Source organism: Erythrolamprus reginae, chromosome 2 (genome assembly GCF_031021105.1).
Source record: "Erythrolamprus reginae isolate rEryReg1 chromosome 2, rEryReg1.hap1, whole genome shotgun sequence".
Taxonomy (NCBI): domain Eukaryota; kingdom Metazoa; phylum Chordata; class Lepidosauria; order Squamata; family Dipsadidae; genus Erythrolamprus; species Erythrolamprus reginae.
Window position 1 is genome coordinate 351,796,659 of NC_091951.1, and position 16,249 is coordinate 351,812,907.

The 16,249-nt window shown below is 44.2% G+C and overlaps 1 protein-coding gene across 1 annotated transcript in view; it reads right to left on the reverse strand.

Annotated features, from left to right (window-relative positions):
* The window catches only part of KIAA1328 (KIAA1328 ortholog), a 176,254-nt gene that overhangs the window by 78,853 nt on the left and 81,152 nt on the right, over positions 1-16,249 (reverse strand). The window contains 1 exon segment of the mRNA XM_070743646.1: positions 7,106-7,233. Within this exon segment, the coding sequence (XP_070599747.1) occupies positions 7,106-7,233 (128 nt within the window).

Consider the following 16,249-nt stretch of genomic DNA (forward strand, 5'->3'; position numbering starts at 1 on the left):
ACCAACCACGTCTGCTGGAAGTTTGTTCCAAGGATCTACTACTCTTTCAGTAAAATAATATTTTCTCATTTTGCCTTTGATCTTTCCCACAACTAACTTCAGATTGTGTCTCCTTGTTCTTGTGAAAGATAGTCTTTCTATCATCTTGATCATTATCTATCTTGATCATTATCTATCCACCTTCCTTCCTTCCTTCCTTCCTTTCCTTCCTATCTATCTATCTATCTATCTATCTATCTATCTATCTAATCTATCTATCCATCCATCCATCCATCAATCTTCATCATCATTATATCATTATCTACCTATAATCATCCATCTTCCTTCCTTCCTTCCTTCCTTCCTATCATTTATCATCTATCACCCATCCATTTATCAATACTAGACCAATAATCAAAAAGTTTTATTTTACGTTGCAATCAAGAACCCTCCCGTGAACACTTTTCCTTTAGCACTGATGTTGTTGCCTAGTTCGGCAATGAAACTTCAGCTGGAATATTACTGAACTCAGAGAGTATAAAGGACCCAATAATCCTCCTCCTATGGTACGACGACGACTACACTCTGCAGACGCCACTCCCTTCTAGCACTGATGATATTATCTAGTTGGGTCATGAATGTCTGCAAGAAAAAACAACCAAGCTTAGGGAGCACCAAGGACCCCACGGTCTTCTCCTACACTCTGCACACCTCACTCTCTTTTACTGATGATATTATGTAGTTGGGTTGTGAAATATTTTTAAGAAAACAACAAAACACACAGAGCACTAAGGATTAATTCAAATAAGCAGCGGAAAATGTCCAACTCATAATGGTGCTGTTTAAATGGGACCATGTGCTACAGAGCCATGAAAGATGGCAAGTGGGTAGATATCCTGCAGAGAAGCAGCAAATCCAGGTTTAACTTCTGGTGAGAAGAGAAGGGAGGGGAGGGGAAGGGAAGGGAAGAGCATACAGTATATGGAATAGGATAGGATAGAATTTTATTGGCCAAGTGTGATTGGACACACAAGGAATTTGTCTTGGTGCATAGGATAGGATAGGATAAATAGATAGACAGACAGAGAGGCAGGCAGGCAGGCAGATAGACTTGAATCTCTCCACTTCTTCTTCTAATGCCTTATATTGGATCCTTTATGTGTTGGCAACACTTTCAAGCTCAGGTTTCCAGGAAGTTTTAAACCCTGACGCAGAGAAATTCTTCCTAGCCTAAATCTGCTGCCCGTTCGCATGCTCATAATTTAGATGAAAGAAATCACCATCCAGCTTATGCTTTAAATGTAAAGATTTCAATTGCTCCAAGAAGAAAAAAGAAAGAAAGAAAGAAAGAAAGAAAGAAAGAGGAGGGAGGGAGGGAGAGGGAGGGAGGGAGGAGGAGGGAGGGAGGGAGGAGGGAGGGAGGGAGGAGGAGGGAGGGAGGGAGGAGGAGGGAGGGAGGGAGGCAAGGAAGAAAGAAAGAAAGAAAGAAAGAGGGAGGGAGGGTGGGAGGGAGGAGGAGGGAGGGAGGAGGGAGGGAGGGAGAAAGAAAAGAAAGAAAGAAAGAAAGAAAGAAAGAAAGAAAGAAAGAAAGGCACCGAGAGATGCAATACGTAGCTGTTCTTCTTTAAAATTACACTGCACCCACTGCTAGTAATTCGATTTCAACTTAATGTGTTTTAAGAGAGCATGGAGGGTTGACAACTCACCGAAGGTGGAAAAATATGAACTTGGGAAGGCCTGCAGAGGAAATAGCAGCAGGAGGGAGAGCCTTTTGGTCCAAGCACTTCCAGGGGTCGGCAACCTCAAACATTCAAAGAACCACAAGGGTCCTAAACTGAAGCCCACCCCCCATTCAATTCTGGAGATGACTGGAAATCCAGTTCTCCCACCACAGAGTCTCCTCCTAACGCAGCATCCTTTTCCCTCTACTTGTCCTAATCCAGTGTTTCCCAACCTGGGCAACTTGAAGATATTTGGACTTCAACTCCCAGAATTCCACAGCCAGCGAATGCTGGCTGGGGAATTCTGGGAGTTGAAGTCCAGATATCTTCAAGTTGCCCAGGTTGGGAAACACTGTCCTAACCTGATGAAAATATAATATTTTCCATTCCTAAGGACCTGCTTACAAATCCTTTCACACATGCAATATTTAAAACCCACACCAGCGCCTCCGAGCATGTATTTAGACTGCCCAGCCTTGCCAAAACGGTTGACGTTTATATAGGTCAGGAGGGCAGTAAATTCCCGGAAAAGGAAAAAAGGAAACCAGGTTTATTGTGGCCAGCTGTGCTTTTGAACAGGCTATCGGTGCAAAGATTTTTTCTTTTTAAAGGATGTTTTATGGGACACTTTCGGAAGGTTTTTTTTCCAACTTATTTGCCTCTGCCAGCATTTGCTTGTATAAAGATATTGTTTCCAAATATTTAAAAAAATCCAATTGTCGAGAGAACATGTTCGCCTGGAAGTTTATTCTCAGAAAGGGATATATCTAGTCGGTGGATTATTTTACTCTCTTGCACCTGTCTCCCGAATGCCGAACCCGGAAGTTCGGCAAAAGTTCGGGTTCGGCGTTTGGGGGAATGGCGATAAGCCCCCCGGCTGTTTCAAAAGGCAACAGCCAGGCAGCGGCGCTTCTCAGCGGCCTTACGAACCCGAACTTTTGCCAAACTTCCGGATTTGGCGTTCGGGCGGCGGGTTCGTAAGGCGAAAAAAGTTCGTAAGAAGAGACAAACATTTTCCGAACCCCAGGTTCGTATCTCGAAAAGTTCGTATGACGAGGGGTTTGTATCACGAGGTACTACTGTATTATCCTTTCGGTCAACGTGGAGTTGTTAAAGGCAGGGGAATACGAGACTATGCAGACTTCAGGGATAATAATAATAATAATAATAATAATAATAATAATAATAATAATAATAATAATAATAATAATATCAACAACAACAACCAAACAACAATAACAACAACACAATATAATAACAACAACAACAATAATAATAATAATAATAATAACCAGAAGAAGAAGAAGAACAACAACAACAACAGAGTTGGAAGGGACCTTGGAGGTCTTCTAATCCAACCCCCTGCTTAGGCAGGAAACCCTACACAACTTCAGACAGATGGTTATGCAACATCTGCTTCAAAATGTCCAGTGTTGGAACATTCACAACTTCTGAAGGCAAATTCTTTCCACCGGTTAATTGTTCTGACTGTCAGTAATTTTCTCCTTAGTTCTAAGTTGCTTCTCTCCTTGTTTAGTTTCCACACATTACCTTCTTGTTCTACCCTCAGGTGCTTTGGAGAATAGGTTGATTCCTTCTTCTTTGTGGCAACCCCTGAGATATTGAAAGGCTGCTATTGTGTCTCCCCTGGTCCTTCTTTTCATTCAACTAGACCTACCCAGTTCCTGTTCAACTAGACCTACCATTCTTCCTACATTTTAGCCTCCAGTCCCCTAATCCTAGGCTTGCATTGGCTTGCATTGGCTGCCGATCAATTTCTGGTCACAATTCAAAGTGTTGGTCATGACCTTTAAAGCCCTACATGGTATTGGACCAGATTACCTCCGGAACCGCCTGCTACCGCACGAATCCCAGCGACCGATAAGGTCCCACAGAGTTGGCCTTCGCTGGGTCCTGTCGACTAAACAATGTCGTTTGGCCGGCCCCAGGGGAAGAGCCTTCTCTGTGGCGGCCCTGACCCTCTGGAACCAACTCCCCCCGGAGATTAGAACTGCCCCCACCCTCCCTGTCTTTCGTAAACTACTCAAGACTCATTTATACCGCCAGGCATGGGGGAGTTGAGATATTCCTTCCCCCTAGGCCATTACAAGTTATGCATGGTATGTTTGTGTGTATGTTTGGTTTTATAATAGGGGTTTTAGTTGTTTTTTATTATTGGATTGTACATGTTGTTTTTATTATTGTTGTTAGCCGCCCCGAGTCTACGGAGAGGGGCGGCATACAAATCCAATAAATTATTATTATCCTCTTGGTTGCTCTTCTCTGCCCTCTTTCCAGAGTCTCAATGTCCTTTTTACATCGTAGCGACCAAAACCGAATGCCGTATTCAAAGCGTGGCCTTATCAAGGCATTCTAAATTATCCCACTCGACGTGATCTTGATTCTGACCCTCTGATGATGAAGCCTAGGAGAGCGTTGGCTTTTTTGGCCGCTGCAGCACACGGCTGTCTCATATTTGGTGACACTACAAATCCAAACAGTCAACTAAAGAAATGGTTCTATGCAAAGACTCCTTGCAACTCAGCTAGCATGAGATGGGAGATGGGAGTCCCTCTCCTTCTATGGTGGACCCCACAATAAAATAATCCCCTTTCTCATTATGTTGGATCCTTCGCCAAAGCTAGAGGAGAGAAATGGCTGGGCTATAAATTCACGGAGTATAATTTATAAAGCTGCTATTGCAAATGATAAAACGCTCCAAAGGCTAATTTATACTTTGGAAAAGCTACCTTTGAAAGGAAGTTGCCTCTCCACGCCATTCATCGCCCATCGTCCTGAGCTGTCTCATGTCAGCAATGGAGACCATGAATGGGGCTTGGGCCTGAGAATATTTAGGACCACATGTTTTTTCACCCAAGAGATTTATTCAGTAAGGTTCTTCTTACATCTCACTTTTAGATGGACAGTTATACTGGTACATATAATTATCCTAAGTGCATGCCTACTCCCCCGACCAGGGTTTTGGCTGTGTTAAACTATTTTTTTTAAAAAAAAAAACAACACTTTATTGGTTTTTGAAAAAACATTTTAAAAACAATATCAGAAATATACTTTCAGTAAATCTGCATTGATTCATAAACAAAAGAAAAATAATGTCACGTATCCCTTTTTCATCACAATATCTACATTCAAACATTATTTCTTTAACACATCAGTGAATAGTTCTATAATGTTACTTACAATTTAGCATATCAATCAGTTTAATTGTGTATTGCTATTTACAATTGTATTATTTCTATATCTGTCTGTCTGTCTATTTATCTATTTATCTACCTACCTACCTATCTGCATTTTCCATTACTATTAACTCTGACTGTCACTTGTGATTTTTCTTAATTCCATCCATTATTATTATTATTATTATTATTATTATTATTATTATTATTATTACTATTTATTAATTATCATCATCTACAGAAAGTCATTCTGGAATGTAAACGATCGTTGTCATGGCTTCTCCAAACGGCCAAGTTATCTCCTCCATGTCCGTCCAAACCAAGTGAATTTTTCTACTCATTGGGGACAATATCTTAACTTTATAATTAGGTCCAAGCGGAGATTACCTGGAATGGAGGTGATTTTTCTCAAAACAAGAGAGCCAAGGAAGGTCACAGCAGAGCAGCTGAAAAACTGGTCTCAAATGCTTCTTGGTGGGATCCCAGTTTCACATTTCACATTTCTAGCTTCACATTTTTAACATTTTAACATTCTAAGAGCAGAAATGTGTGGCTCGGCCCACCCCGGTCACAAGGGTTATTTCCACATCTGTCTGAGTTAAGTTCGGCGACCGTTTTAATATTCGCTTTTACAATTAATAACTGCGTTTTCTTTTTATGGCTCGCTAGAAAGTAAACCAATTTCAGCCCGGCTTCTCGGCACTGAATTTATTATTAAAAAAGTTATGTCCTTAAAAACTCCAGTAATGAAAGCGGAGGCATCATGAGATATTAACCTAGAGTTAATGCTGAGAAAGACGGTTTGAATAATTCAACTCGTGTCACCTTAAGTATCTTTTCAAATGGAATTAACTTTATCTCGGACGCGCATACCAAAAAAAAAAAAAATTAGAAAAGAGGAAGTGTAAAAAAAGACTCACGTTCCAGTTACTGATTATTGACTCCACGAGAGCTCTGCCTTAAATCATTTTGGCACCGCTTTTTCCCCCCCCTGGTAAAGCTCGGGAACTCACACCAAGAGAAAAGTTGAGACGGAAGCAACAGACTGAGTCTAAGGCCGTTTCGTCTCCGCTCTTCCATATCTCAGAGAACCACGAAGCAGAGGAAAAAGTGAGGCATCTCAAAGAAATCTTATTAAAATATCTACGGCTGTGGGGTTGTTGCCTGGGTTTCTTTTAAGAACAGAACTGATATCAGGAGCACCTCTGGGTCCTGGTTGGACATGCTTGTGCATCAATAGCATTAGCAATAGCATTTAGACTTATATACCGCTTCCTAGTGCTTTTGAAGGCCCCTATAAGTAGTTTACAGAATCTGCCTCTTGCCCCCAACAATCTGGGTCCTCTTTTGACCCACATAAGAAGGAGGGAAGGCTGAGTCAACCTTGAGCCTGTGGTGAGATTTGAACTGCCGAACTACAGCTAGCAAATAGCTGAAGTAGCCTGCAGTGCTGCACTCTAATCACTGTGCCACCCTGGCTCCTATGTATCTATTGTCTGTCCGTCCGTCCGTATAGATATATAGATATTATTATTATTTATTAAATTTGTATGCCGCCCCTAGATAGATAGATAGATAGATAGATAGATAGACAGACAGACAGACAGACAGACAGACATGATACACAGCTAGACAGACAATAGAAAGATGGATAGATGGATGGATGGATAGCAATAGCATTTAGACTTATATACCGCTTCCTAATGCTTTTCCAGCCCTCTCTAAGCGGTTTATAGAGTCAGCGTGGGTGGGTGGGTGGGTGGGTGGAAGGAAGGAAGGAAGGAAGGAAGGAAGGAAGGAAGGAAGGCAACAGCATTTATCATTTAGACTGATATACTGCTTCCTAGTGCTTTTACAGCCCTCTCTAAGTGGTTTACAGTATCATCATATTGTCCCCAACAATCTGGGTCCTCCTTTGACCCACCTCAGAAGGATGGAAGGCTGACCTGGAGCGGGTGGTGAGATTTGAACTGCCGAACTCAAGCTAGCAATTAGCAGAAGTAGCCTGCAGGGCTGCACTCTCACCGCTGTGCCACCCCAGTCCTTCTCTGTCAGCCCAACCCACCTCACAGGGTTGTTGTTGCGAGGGACACACAATCCATTTGTGCCGACGTGAGTCATTTGTGAAAAACAACAAAAGGCGGGATAACAAAGAAAAGAACATTTGAGGAACGAATGGACGCGACCGACGGCGCAAGAAAGGCTCACCTGGCGCTCCTTCTCCTTAGCGGCCTCCAACTCGGACAGGGAGTGGGTGAGTTTTTCCTGCTGCTCAGACAGATACTTCTGATAGAGGCTGAGCAGTTCCTGGCACTCGCGGTATTGTTGCTGCAGAGGTGAGATGACGAGTTAAGGAAAAGGGGGGGGAAATACAATATTTCCAGTGGAGAAAAGGCAGGGAAGGCAATGCAGGAGACCTCCCTGCTGATAATTCGGTACAAATCAGATTATTATACAGTGGGCCTAAGAACGCCTCTACTTACGGACTTTTCTAGATAAGAACCAGGTGTTCAAGATTTTTTTACCTCTTCTCAAGAACCATTTTCTACTTACAAACCCGAGCCTCTGAAACTGTACCAGAAAAGGCAGGGAGAAGCCTCCGTGGGGCCTCTCTAGGAATCTCCTGGAAGGAAACAGGGCCGGAAAAGGGGAGAGAAGCCTCCGTGGGGCCTCTCTAGGAATCTCCTGGAAGGAAACAGGGCCGGAAAAGGGGAGAGAAGCCTCCGTGGGGCCTCTCTAGGAATCTCCTGGAAGGAAACAGGGCCGGAAAAGGGGGGAGAAGCCTCTGTGGGGCCTCTCTAGGAATCTCCTGGGAGGAAACAGGGCCGGAAAAGGCGGGGAGAAGCTTCCATGGGGCCTCTCTAGGAATCGCCTGGGAGGAAACAGGGCCGGAAAAGGCAGGGAGAAGTCTCCATGGGGCCTCTCTAGGAATCGCCTGGGAGGAAACAGGGCTGGAAAAGGCGGGGAGAAACCTCTGTGGGGCCTCTCTAGGAATCTCCTGGGAGGAAACAGGGCCGGAAAAGGCGGGGAGAAGCCTCCATGGGGCCTCTCTAGGAATCGCCTGGGAGGAAACAGGGCCGGAAAAGGCAGGGAGAAGTCTCCATGGGGCCTCTCTAGGAATCGCCTGGGAGGAAACAGGGCCGGAAAAGGCGGGGAGAAACCTCTGTGGGGCCTCTCTAGGAATCTCCTGGGAGGAAACAGGGCCGGAAAAGGCGGGGAGAAGCCTCCATGGGGCCTCTCTAGGAATCGCCTGGGAGGAAACAGGGCCGGAAAAGGCGGGGAGAAGCCTCCATGGGGCCTCTCTAGGAATCGCCTGGGAGGAAATAGGGCCGGAAAAGGCGGGGAGAAGCCTCCATGGGGCCTCTCTAGGAATCTCCTGGGAGGAAACAGGGCCGGAAAAGGCGGGGAGAAGCCTCCATGGGGCCTCTCTAGGAATCGCCTGGTAGGAAACAGGGCCACGAAAGGAAGGGCGAAGCCCCTGTGGGGCCTCTCTAGGAATCTCCTGGGAGGAAACAGGGTCTGCACCCTCCCTGTGGTTTCCCCAATCACACACATTATTTGCTTTTACATTGACTCCTATGGGAAAAATCACTTCTTCTTGCAAACTTTTCTACTTAAGAACCTGGTCACGGAATGAATTAAGTTCGTAAGTAGAGGTACCACTTTATTATTATTTTTTTTACATCATTGAAGAAGATGAGACAGGGGAATGCAACATGAAAGGTGAAGTGCAGGGAAGGGGGGGGGAAACTCTTGACTCAGAAGAAGCAAAGGTTTGGCCAACACAAGGCCAGCATATCATCATCATCATCATCTTAAAATCAAACTACGATGACTCTGGCATACACCAGTACAGGTGGTCCCAGTAGTAATCGGCACACTGGGAGCTGTGTCAAAAGATCTCAGCCAGCGTCTGAAAACAATAAACATTGACAAAATCACGATCTGTCAGTTGCAAAAGGCCAACGTACCTGGATCTGCGCGCATCACACGAAATACATCACACAGCCCTAGACACTTGGGAAGTGTTCGAGTTGTGATGTTGTGATACAAAATCCAGCTGTGTACAGTGTTCCCTCGATTTTCGCGGGGGATGCGTTCCGAGACCGCCCGCGAAAGTCGAATTTCCGTGAAGTAGAGATGCGGAAGTAAATACACTATTTTTGGCTATGAAGAGTATCCCAAGCCTTCCCTTAACACTTTCTTTCTTTCTTTCTTTCTTTCTTTCTTTCTTTCTTTCTTTATTTATTTGATTTTTATGCTGCCCTTCTCCTCAGACTCAGGGCGGCTCACAACATGTTAGCAATAGCACCGTTTAACAGAGCCAGCCTATTGCCCCCACAATCTGGGTCCTCATTTGACCCACCTCGCAAGGATGGAAGGCAACCCCTAAAGTGCAATTTCCCATTCCCTTAGCAACCATTTAGATTATTATTTACCAGTGTTATTTATTAAAGTTTATTTAAAAAAATATTTATTAAAGGAGGACAAAAGTTTGGCAATGATATATAACGGCATCGGGCAGGAAAAAACATGGTATAGGGGGAAAAAAACCACGAAGTATTTTTTAATTAATATTTTTGAAAAACTATGGTATATAGAAGTTCGAACCCGCGAAAATCGAGGGAACTCTGTATTACTGTTTTTCATGAATAACAACAACAACAACAACAACAGAGCTGGAAGGGACCTTAGAGGTCTTCTAGTCCAACTCCCTGCTTGGGCAGGAGACACTACTCTACTTCCGACATGGTTATCCAACATCTTCTTAAAAACATCCAGTGTTGGACCATTCACAACTTCTGGAGGCAAGCTGTTCCATTAGTTAATTGTTCTAAATTTCTCCTTAGTTCTAAGTGGCTTCTCTCCTTGTTTAGTTTCCACCCATTGCTTCTTGTCCTACCCTCAGGTGCTTTGGAGAATAGTTTGACTCCTTCTTCTTTGTGGAAACTCCTGAGATATTGGAAGACTGTTATCATGTCTTCCCTGGTCCTTCTTTTCATTAAACTAGTCATGCCTAGTTCCTGCAACTGTTCTTCGTATGTTTTAGCCTCCAGGCCCCTCATCCTCCTTTTGGCTCTTCTATTAATGCAGAATTATGTCAATTTTCTGTAGGATGTTTTTGAACTATGGGTGGGCTTCTCCCTTTCCCTCCCACCCCAGTATTTCGCTTCCCCCCTCGCTGTTTCTATCCTTCCCTGGATCGCAGCACACAGGATAAAGGTTGGTTTACAGAGGCATAAAAAATTAGCCACCCAAAAAAACCCGCTTGTCATATATTCTTATTTAATCATCCTAATTGCTCAAAGCAAACTCGGCTAACTCGTGGGGTGAAGAATGGAAATTAACTTCGGGTCAAAATTATTAGAGCTTCCAATAAAGCAACCCGTATTTTTTTTCCCTGCGTATGGGAAGAAGTCATGTGCAATGCTCACTTTGTAATAAAATGCAGCTCCAAAAACTGGAATGCAGTGGTCCCTCTACCTAAGAACCGCCTCTACTTAAGAACTTTTCTAGACAAGAACCAGGTGTTCAAGATTTTTTTGCCTCTTCTTAAGAACCCGAGCCCGGAAAAAATTCCCAGGAAATTTGAGAGCAGCACGAAGGCTCTGTCAAAGGAGCGGGAGGTTCCCCCCTCTCGCCCCCTGGGTTTCTGGCACAGTATATTGGAGGTAGCCTCACACCGGGTGCATGGGAGGCGCGTGCTCCTCCTTGCCACCTCAGAGCCTTAAAGTTTTGGATTTTTTTGATTCCCCTCACCTTCTTCCTTCGGCAGCGACTGTCCTCCTCCTCTTCTTCCTCTTCCTCCTCCCACCCAAATTCCGATGGGAAAAATTGCTTCTACTTACAAACCTTTCTACTTAAGGACCTGGTCACGGAAAGTATTAAGTTCTTAAGTAGAGGTAAAATAAAGGGAGCACTCAAATAACACATCCTAAATCTGAATGAATGAAATATTCTCATTGAATACTTTGTTCTGTACAAAATTGAATGTGCCCAACAGCAGGTGAAATGGATTGTCAATCAGTGTTGCTTCCTAAGTGGACCCCCTTCCTTCCTTCCTTCCTTCCTTCCTTCCTTCCTCTTATTACTATCTCCTCCCTCCCTCCCTCTTCCTTCCTTCTGTCATTATTCCCATCTCCTTCCTTCCTTCCTTCCTTCCATCCTTCCTTCCTTCATTCCGTCTTTATTCGCATCTCCTTCCTTTCTTTCTTTCCTTACTTCTTTTCATTTTTTTCCTCCCTCCCTCTTCCCATTATTGCCATATCCCCTTCCTTCCTTCCTTCTTTTTATTCCCATTTCCTTCCTTCCTTCCTTCCTTCCTCCTCCCATCTCCTTCCTACCTTCCTTCCCATTACCTAGTCACTAAATGAACCATTCTTAGATCAAGGACCACCTTGCATCTCCGAACCGTCATTAAACAGCTGGTTGCAACTCAAGAGGTTCCTCCACCGCCCAGCAACTCAAAACCTCTCGACCCCACAGTACAAAACTTCCCTTTTTTAAACTACACTTTCCAACAAGGGGATGGAGAAGCCCCTTCCGCAGAAGGCAGGAAACAAACAACGGGGGAGAAGTAGACGGAGGAGAGTGCCTACATGCAAATAAAGTTGATTTATTTCTCGGAGGGGGGGGGCAGGCCAGTCATCCATTTATTTCCTTGACGCCTGTTCCCACATGGGAGGCTGTTGGCGAGCTCCCCGCGGTTCCCCAAACGCAGGCTGAGCCTGGCAGAGAAGACCGGCTCTGGACAGTGATTTAGAGAAAGAGCCCACGGTGGCCTTTACAAGGATATTAGCACATTTCCCGGAGGAGATGAGCGGCTTCTCGCTTCTCAGCGGGCAACTCCTTCTCTAGAATTATAATTGGAAGAACAGAGTTGGAAGGGGCCTTGGAGGTCTTCTAGTCCAACCCCGATTAGGCAGGAGACACTACACCGATTCAGGCAGATGGCTACCCAACATCTTCTTTAAAACTTCCAGTGTTGGAGCATTCATTTCAATTCAAAGTGTTGGTTATGATCTATAAATTCCCTACATGGCATGGGACCAATTACCTCTGTGTCCGCCTCCTGCAGCACGAATCCCAGCGATCGGTCAGGTCTGACAGAGTGGGCCTTCTCCAGGTCCCGTCAGCTAGACAATGTCACTTGACAGGTCTAAAGGAAGAGCCTTCTCTGTGGGGGCCCCAGCCCTCTGGAATCAGCTCCCCCTTGCAGATTCTCCTTTATCTCTCCTATCTCTCCTATATCTTTTCTTCCATTCATATATCTTTTCCTCTATTCTTCATTGACGTATTTTATTCTTATAACTTTTCTTCTATCCTTTCTTTGATATACAGTAATACCTCGTCTTACGAACCTAATTGGTTCCAGGGGGAGGTTCGTAAGACGAAAAGTTCGTAAGACGAAACATTGTTTCCCATAGGAAACAATGTAAAATCCATTAATCCGTGCAGGGGGGAAAACCCCCCTGCAAAAAAAACGCCGCCGCCCGGCTGTCACCTTTTAAAACAGCTGGGGGGGCTTCCCAGCAGCCTCCTGAAGCCGAACGCCAAACCCGAATGTCTGGGTTCGGCGTTCGGGAGGCTGCTGGGAAGCCCCCCAGCTGTTTTAAAAGGTGACAGCCGGGCTGCGGGGCTTCCCAGCGGCCTCCTGAACGCCAAACCCGGAAGTTCGGCAAAAATTCGGGTTCGGGAGGCCACTGGAGGGGAGGGGAGGAGAGGAGAGGAGGAAAGAAGGGAAAGGAAAGAAAAAGAAAGGAAAGGAGGAAAGAAGGGGAAAAAAAGGAAAGGAAAAGAAAGGAAAGGAAGAAGGGAAAGGAAAGGAAAAGGGAGAGGAGGGGGGATGGGAGGAAAGGAGGAAAGAAGGGAAAAGAAAGGAAAGGAAAAGAAAGGAAAGGAAAAAAGAAAGGAAAGGAAAAGGGAGGCAAGCACACAAGCACGAAAGATAAGTATTACTATGGCTTATTTGATTTGTACACCCATCTATCTCATCTAAGCAACTCAGGACTTCTATACCTGTAGCCTTCATCAGTGATCATGTACTTTTTTTAAAAAATCCAGCTACAACAATCAGTAATTAAATTTATAATAAATGAACGCATACACCTGGAGCCAGAGTGACTTTTCCTCTTTAAAATTCCTCTTCATTTGTACCCTTCAGGAGTTAAACGCTGGCCTTTTGAGTGCAAATTACAGCCTAATTCGTGTTAAACCCAAGCGACAGGACAAAATACAAAATATCTCAAATCCAAGCCGCCTGAATTTTCCACCAATACTTGCCCGTTCTACTTTTGACAGCTCATCAGTCATGTGTCCACTGTAAAAGGGAGCACAGACATATTTTTGAAGATTTCTTTTCTTTTAAAAGCAAAGAAACTTGCTATTTCCTAAACTGCCAAACTGAATGAGAAAAAAATAATAATCCAGGGATATAAAGCCTGCAGCATCCCTATAAAACCAGGAGACGGTGTAAAATTGAAGTTTTGTTTAACTCTGCCTTGCCAATATTACCCATCTCTCCTTTTGTTACTACAGTGATACCTTGTCTTACAAACTTAATTGATTCTGGGACAAGGTTTGTAAGGTGAAAAGTTTGTAAGACGAAACAATGTTTCCCATAGGAATCAATGGAAAAGCGATAAATGCGTGCAAGCCCAAAACTCACCCCTTTTGTCAGTCGAAGTGCCCGTTTTTGCGCTGCTGGGATTCCTCTGAGGCTCCCCTCCATGGGAAACCCCACCTCTCCGGACTTCCGTGTTTTTGTGATGCTGCAGGAGAATCCCAGCAGGGGAATCCTAGCAGCGCAAAAACGGGTGCTTCGCTAGCAACAGAAGTCCGGAGGTGGGGTTTCCCAGCGAGGGGAGCCTCAGCGAAATTGCAGCATTGCAAAAACATGGAAGTCCTCGAAACCCCACCTCTGGACATCCGTGTTTTTGTGATGCTGCGATTTCACTGAGGCTCCCCTCGCTGGGAAACCCCACCTCTGGACTTCCGTTGCCAGCGAAGCGCCCGTTTTTGCGCTACTGGGATTCCCCTGCAGCATTGCAAAAACACGGAAGTCCGGAGGTGGGGTTTCCCATGGAGGGGAGCCTCAAGGGAATCCCAGCAGCGCAAAAACGGGCGCTTCGCTGGCAACAGAAGTCCGGAGGCGGGGCATCCTAGTGGCGGCAGCTTGGGTTTGTAAGGTGAAAATAGTTTGGCAGAAGAGACAAAAAAATCTTAAACCCTGGGTTTGTATCTCTAAAAGTTTGTATGACGAGGGGTTTGTAAGACGAGGTATCACTGTATTTTATAATGCTTCCAGTTAGATCATTCCTCTCCCCCCCCCTTAAGCTTAGCAAACATGAGATAAAAATAAAGTTTGTAGCCTTTAAAATCCACCTGCGTTTTTGGCTTTGCACCTTGGCTGATGGTAAACACTCAGCAGATACTAGTAGCCAAGATCTTAAAACTGAAAAAATGAATGCGAGAAGCACAAAAAGGCAGAGGAGAAAAACAATGTTGTAGTAAGTGCCAGCAATTAGATAAACGCAGGAAGAGGTATGTAGAATAGGTTTGTGGAAATGGCAAAGGACAAATGGGAATGTGAAATTGACGTAGAGAATTCGCTACAGAATACAGCAGAGGGAAAGGAAAAAAAATATAGAAGGAGAATTGACCAAAAAAAGAAATTATAGAATGGGGAATTGACTCAAAAGAGAAATTACAGAATGCAGAATTGATTCAAAGGAGAAATTATGAAATGAGTAATTGACTCAAAGAAGAAATTACAGAATGTGGAATTGACCAAAGGAGAAATTAAAGAATGCAGAATTGATTCAAAGGAGAAATTACAGAATGCAGACTTGAGGTCAACGGCGAAATTATGAAATGAGTAATTGACTCAAAGAAGAAATTACAAAATGTGGAATTGATTGAAAGGAGAAATTACGAAAGGAGGAATTGACCATGTTTTATTACTATATCTTCTTTTCTATTATTTCATAGATATATTTTACTATGAGTATCTCCTCTATAACCTTCATCATGTATTTTACTATGTGTGTATATATATATATATATATATGGCAACGTTTCGACGAGGTCCCACTCGTCATCTTCAGGCTGGTGTTTCTTTCCTTGTTCTAGGGCAAACAAGGACAGAAACACCAGCCTGAAGATGACAAGTGGGACCTCGTCGAAACGTCGCCAGAAATTTCCAAATCCTACACTGGAAGAAACCCGAATATACCAAGACCATCATACCTATACCCGTGAAAATCTACGAAAATGTCTATGCGACGTTTCGGTGAAATCACATTCATTTTACAACAGCACGAAGCTTGAAACTTCAGCCTGATGATGGTGAATGTGATTTCACCGAAACGTCGCATAGACATGCAAAATATTACACAGGGCAAAACCCGAACTCAGAACAATCTACATATATATACAAAAATGACCAACAAATAAACTAACAAACAGCCCTGCCCTTCTCTTGGGAGCTTTTCCCCCTTAAGCCCCCGAAATTCGGCAGAAGGCGCAGCTCTTTCCTTGCCACCGTCTTGAAAAGGAAATTAAATTTACATTCCTGGAAGAACGGCGGTGGTATCATAATTAGTTCACAACTTGATTATACTTTGAAGTGAGAGGGAAAGGGGCCAGGATGCATACCAATGAAGGCGACAAGGAGTTACCTGCTCGGGTTGCCAGATGAGTTTTTGGGTGGGTTTGCGAGACGAAGGGGGGGCTGGCACAGGGAACAAAGGCAAAGAAGGGCTCTCCAGCTGGTCGCCTCAACTACCAAATCTCCCCCCTTCCCATCTGGCACCAAGACCCACTGGCATCATTTACAGATGTGCTTTCCAATAATCAGAGGAACGAGCATTATTTGGGCAAATAATCCTTGCAGCTTCTCCTTCCTGGCCCCTGTTCTGTCGGGCTCTCTGGTAGAATCCTCCCAAAAATTCACAGGTACAAATTTCAGACACGTACACGTTTGAAAATTCAAAACAATGTTCTTTATAATGAAAATTCACTTAAACCAAGCCCTCTTTTGGTACAGCAAAGAGCACTGGTCTCCAAACAAACTGGTAATTTGTACAAGTCCCTTCTCAGTTCTGAGATACTTAGCTTGCAGCTGTGAGGCAATTCACAGTCCTTCTTCTTCCACAAAGTGAAACACACTTTGCCCTGGTTTAGTTTCAAAGCGGGGAAAAATCAGCACACAAAAGGTCAAAGTCAGTAAAGCAGTCACGAAACACAACAGATAATCCTCCACAATGGCCAAACCCACAGGCTGCTCTTTATAGCAGCCTCACTAATGACCACAGCCCCATCCAACCACAGGTGGCCTCATTGTCTTTGATA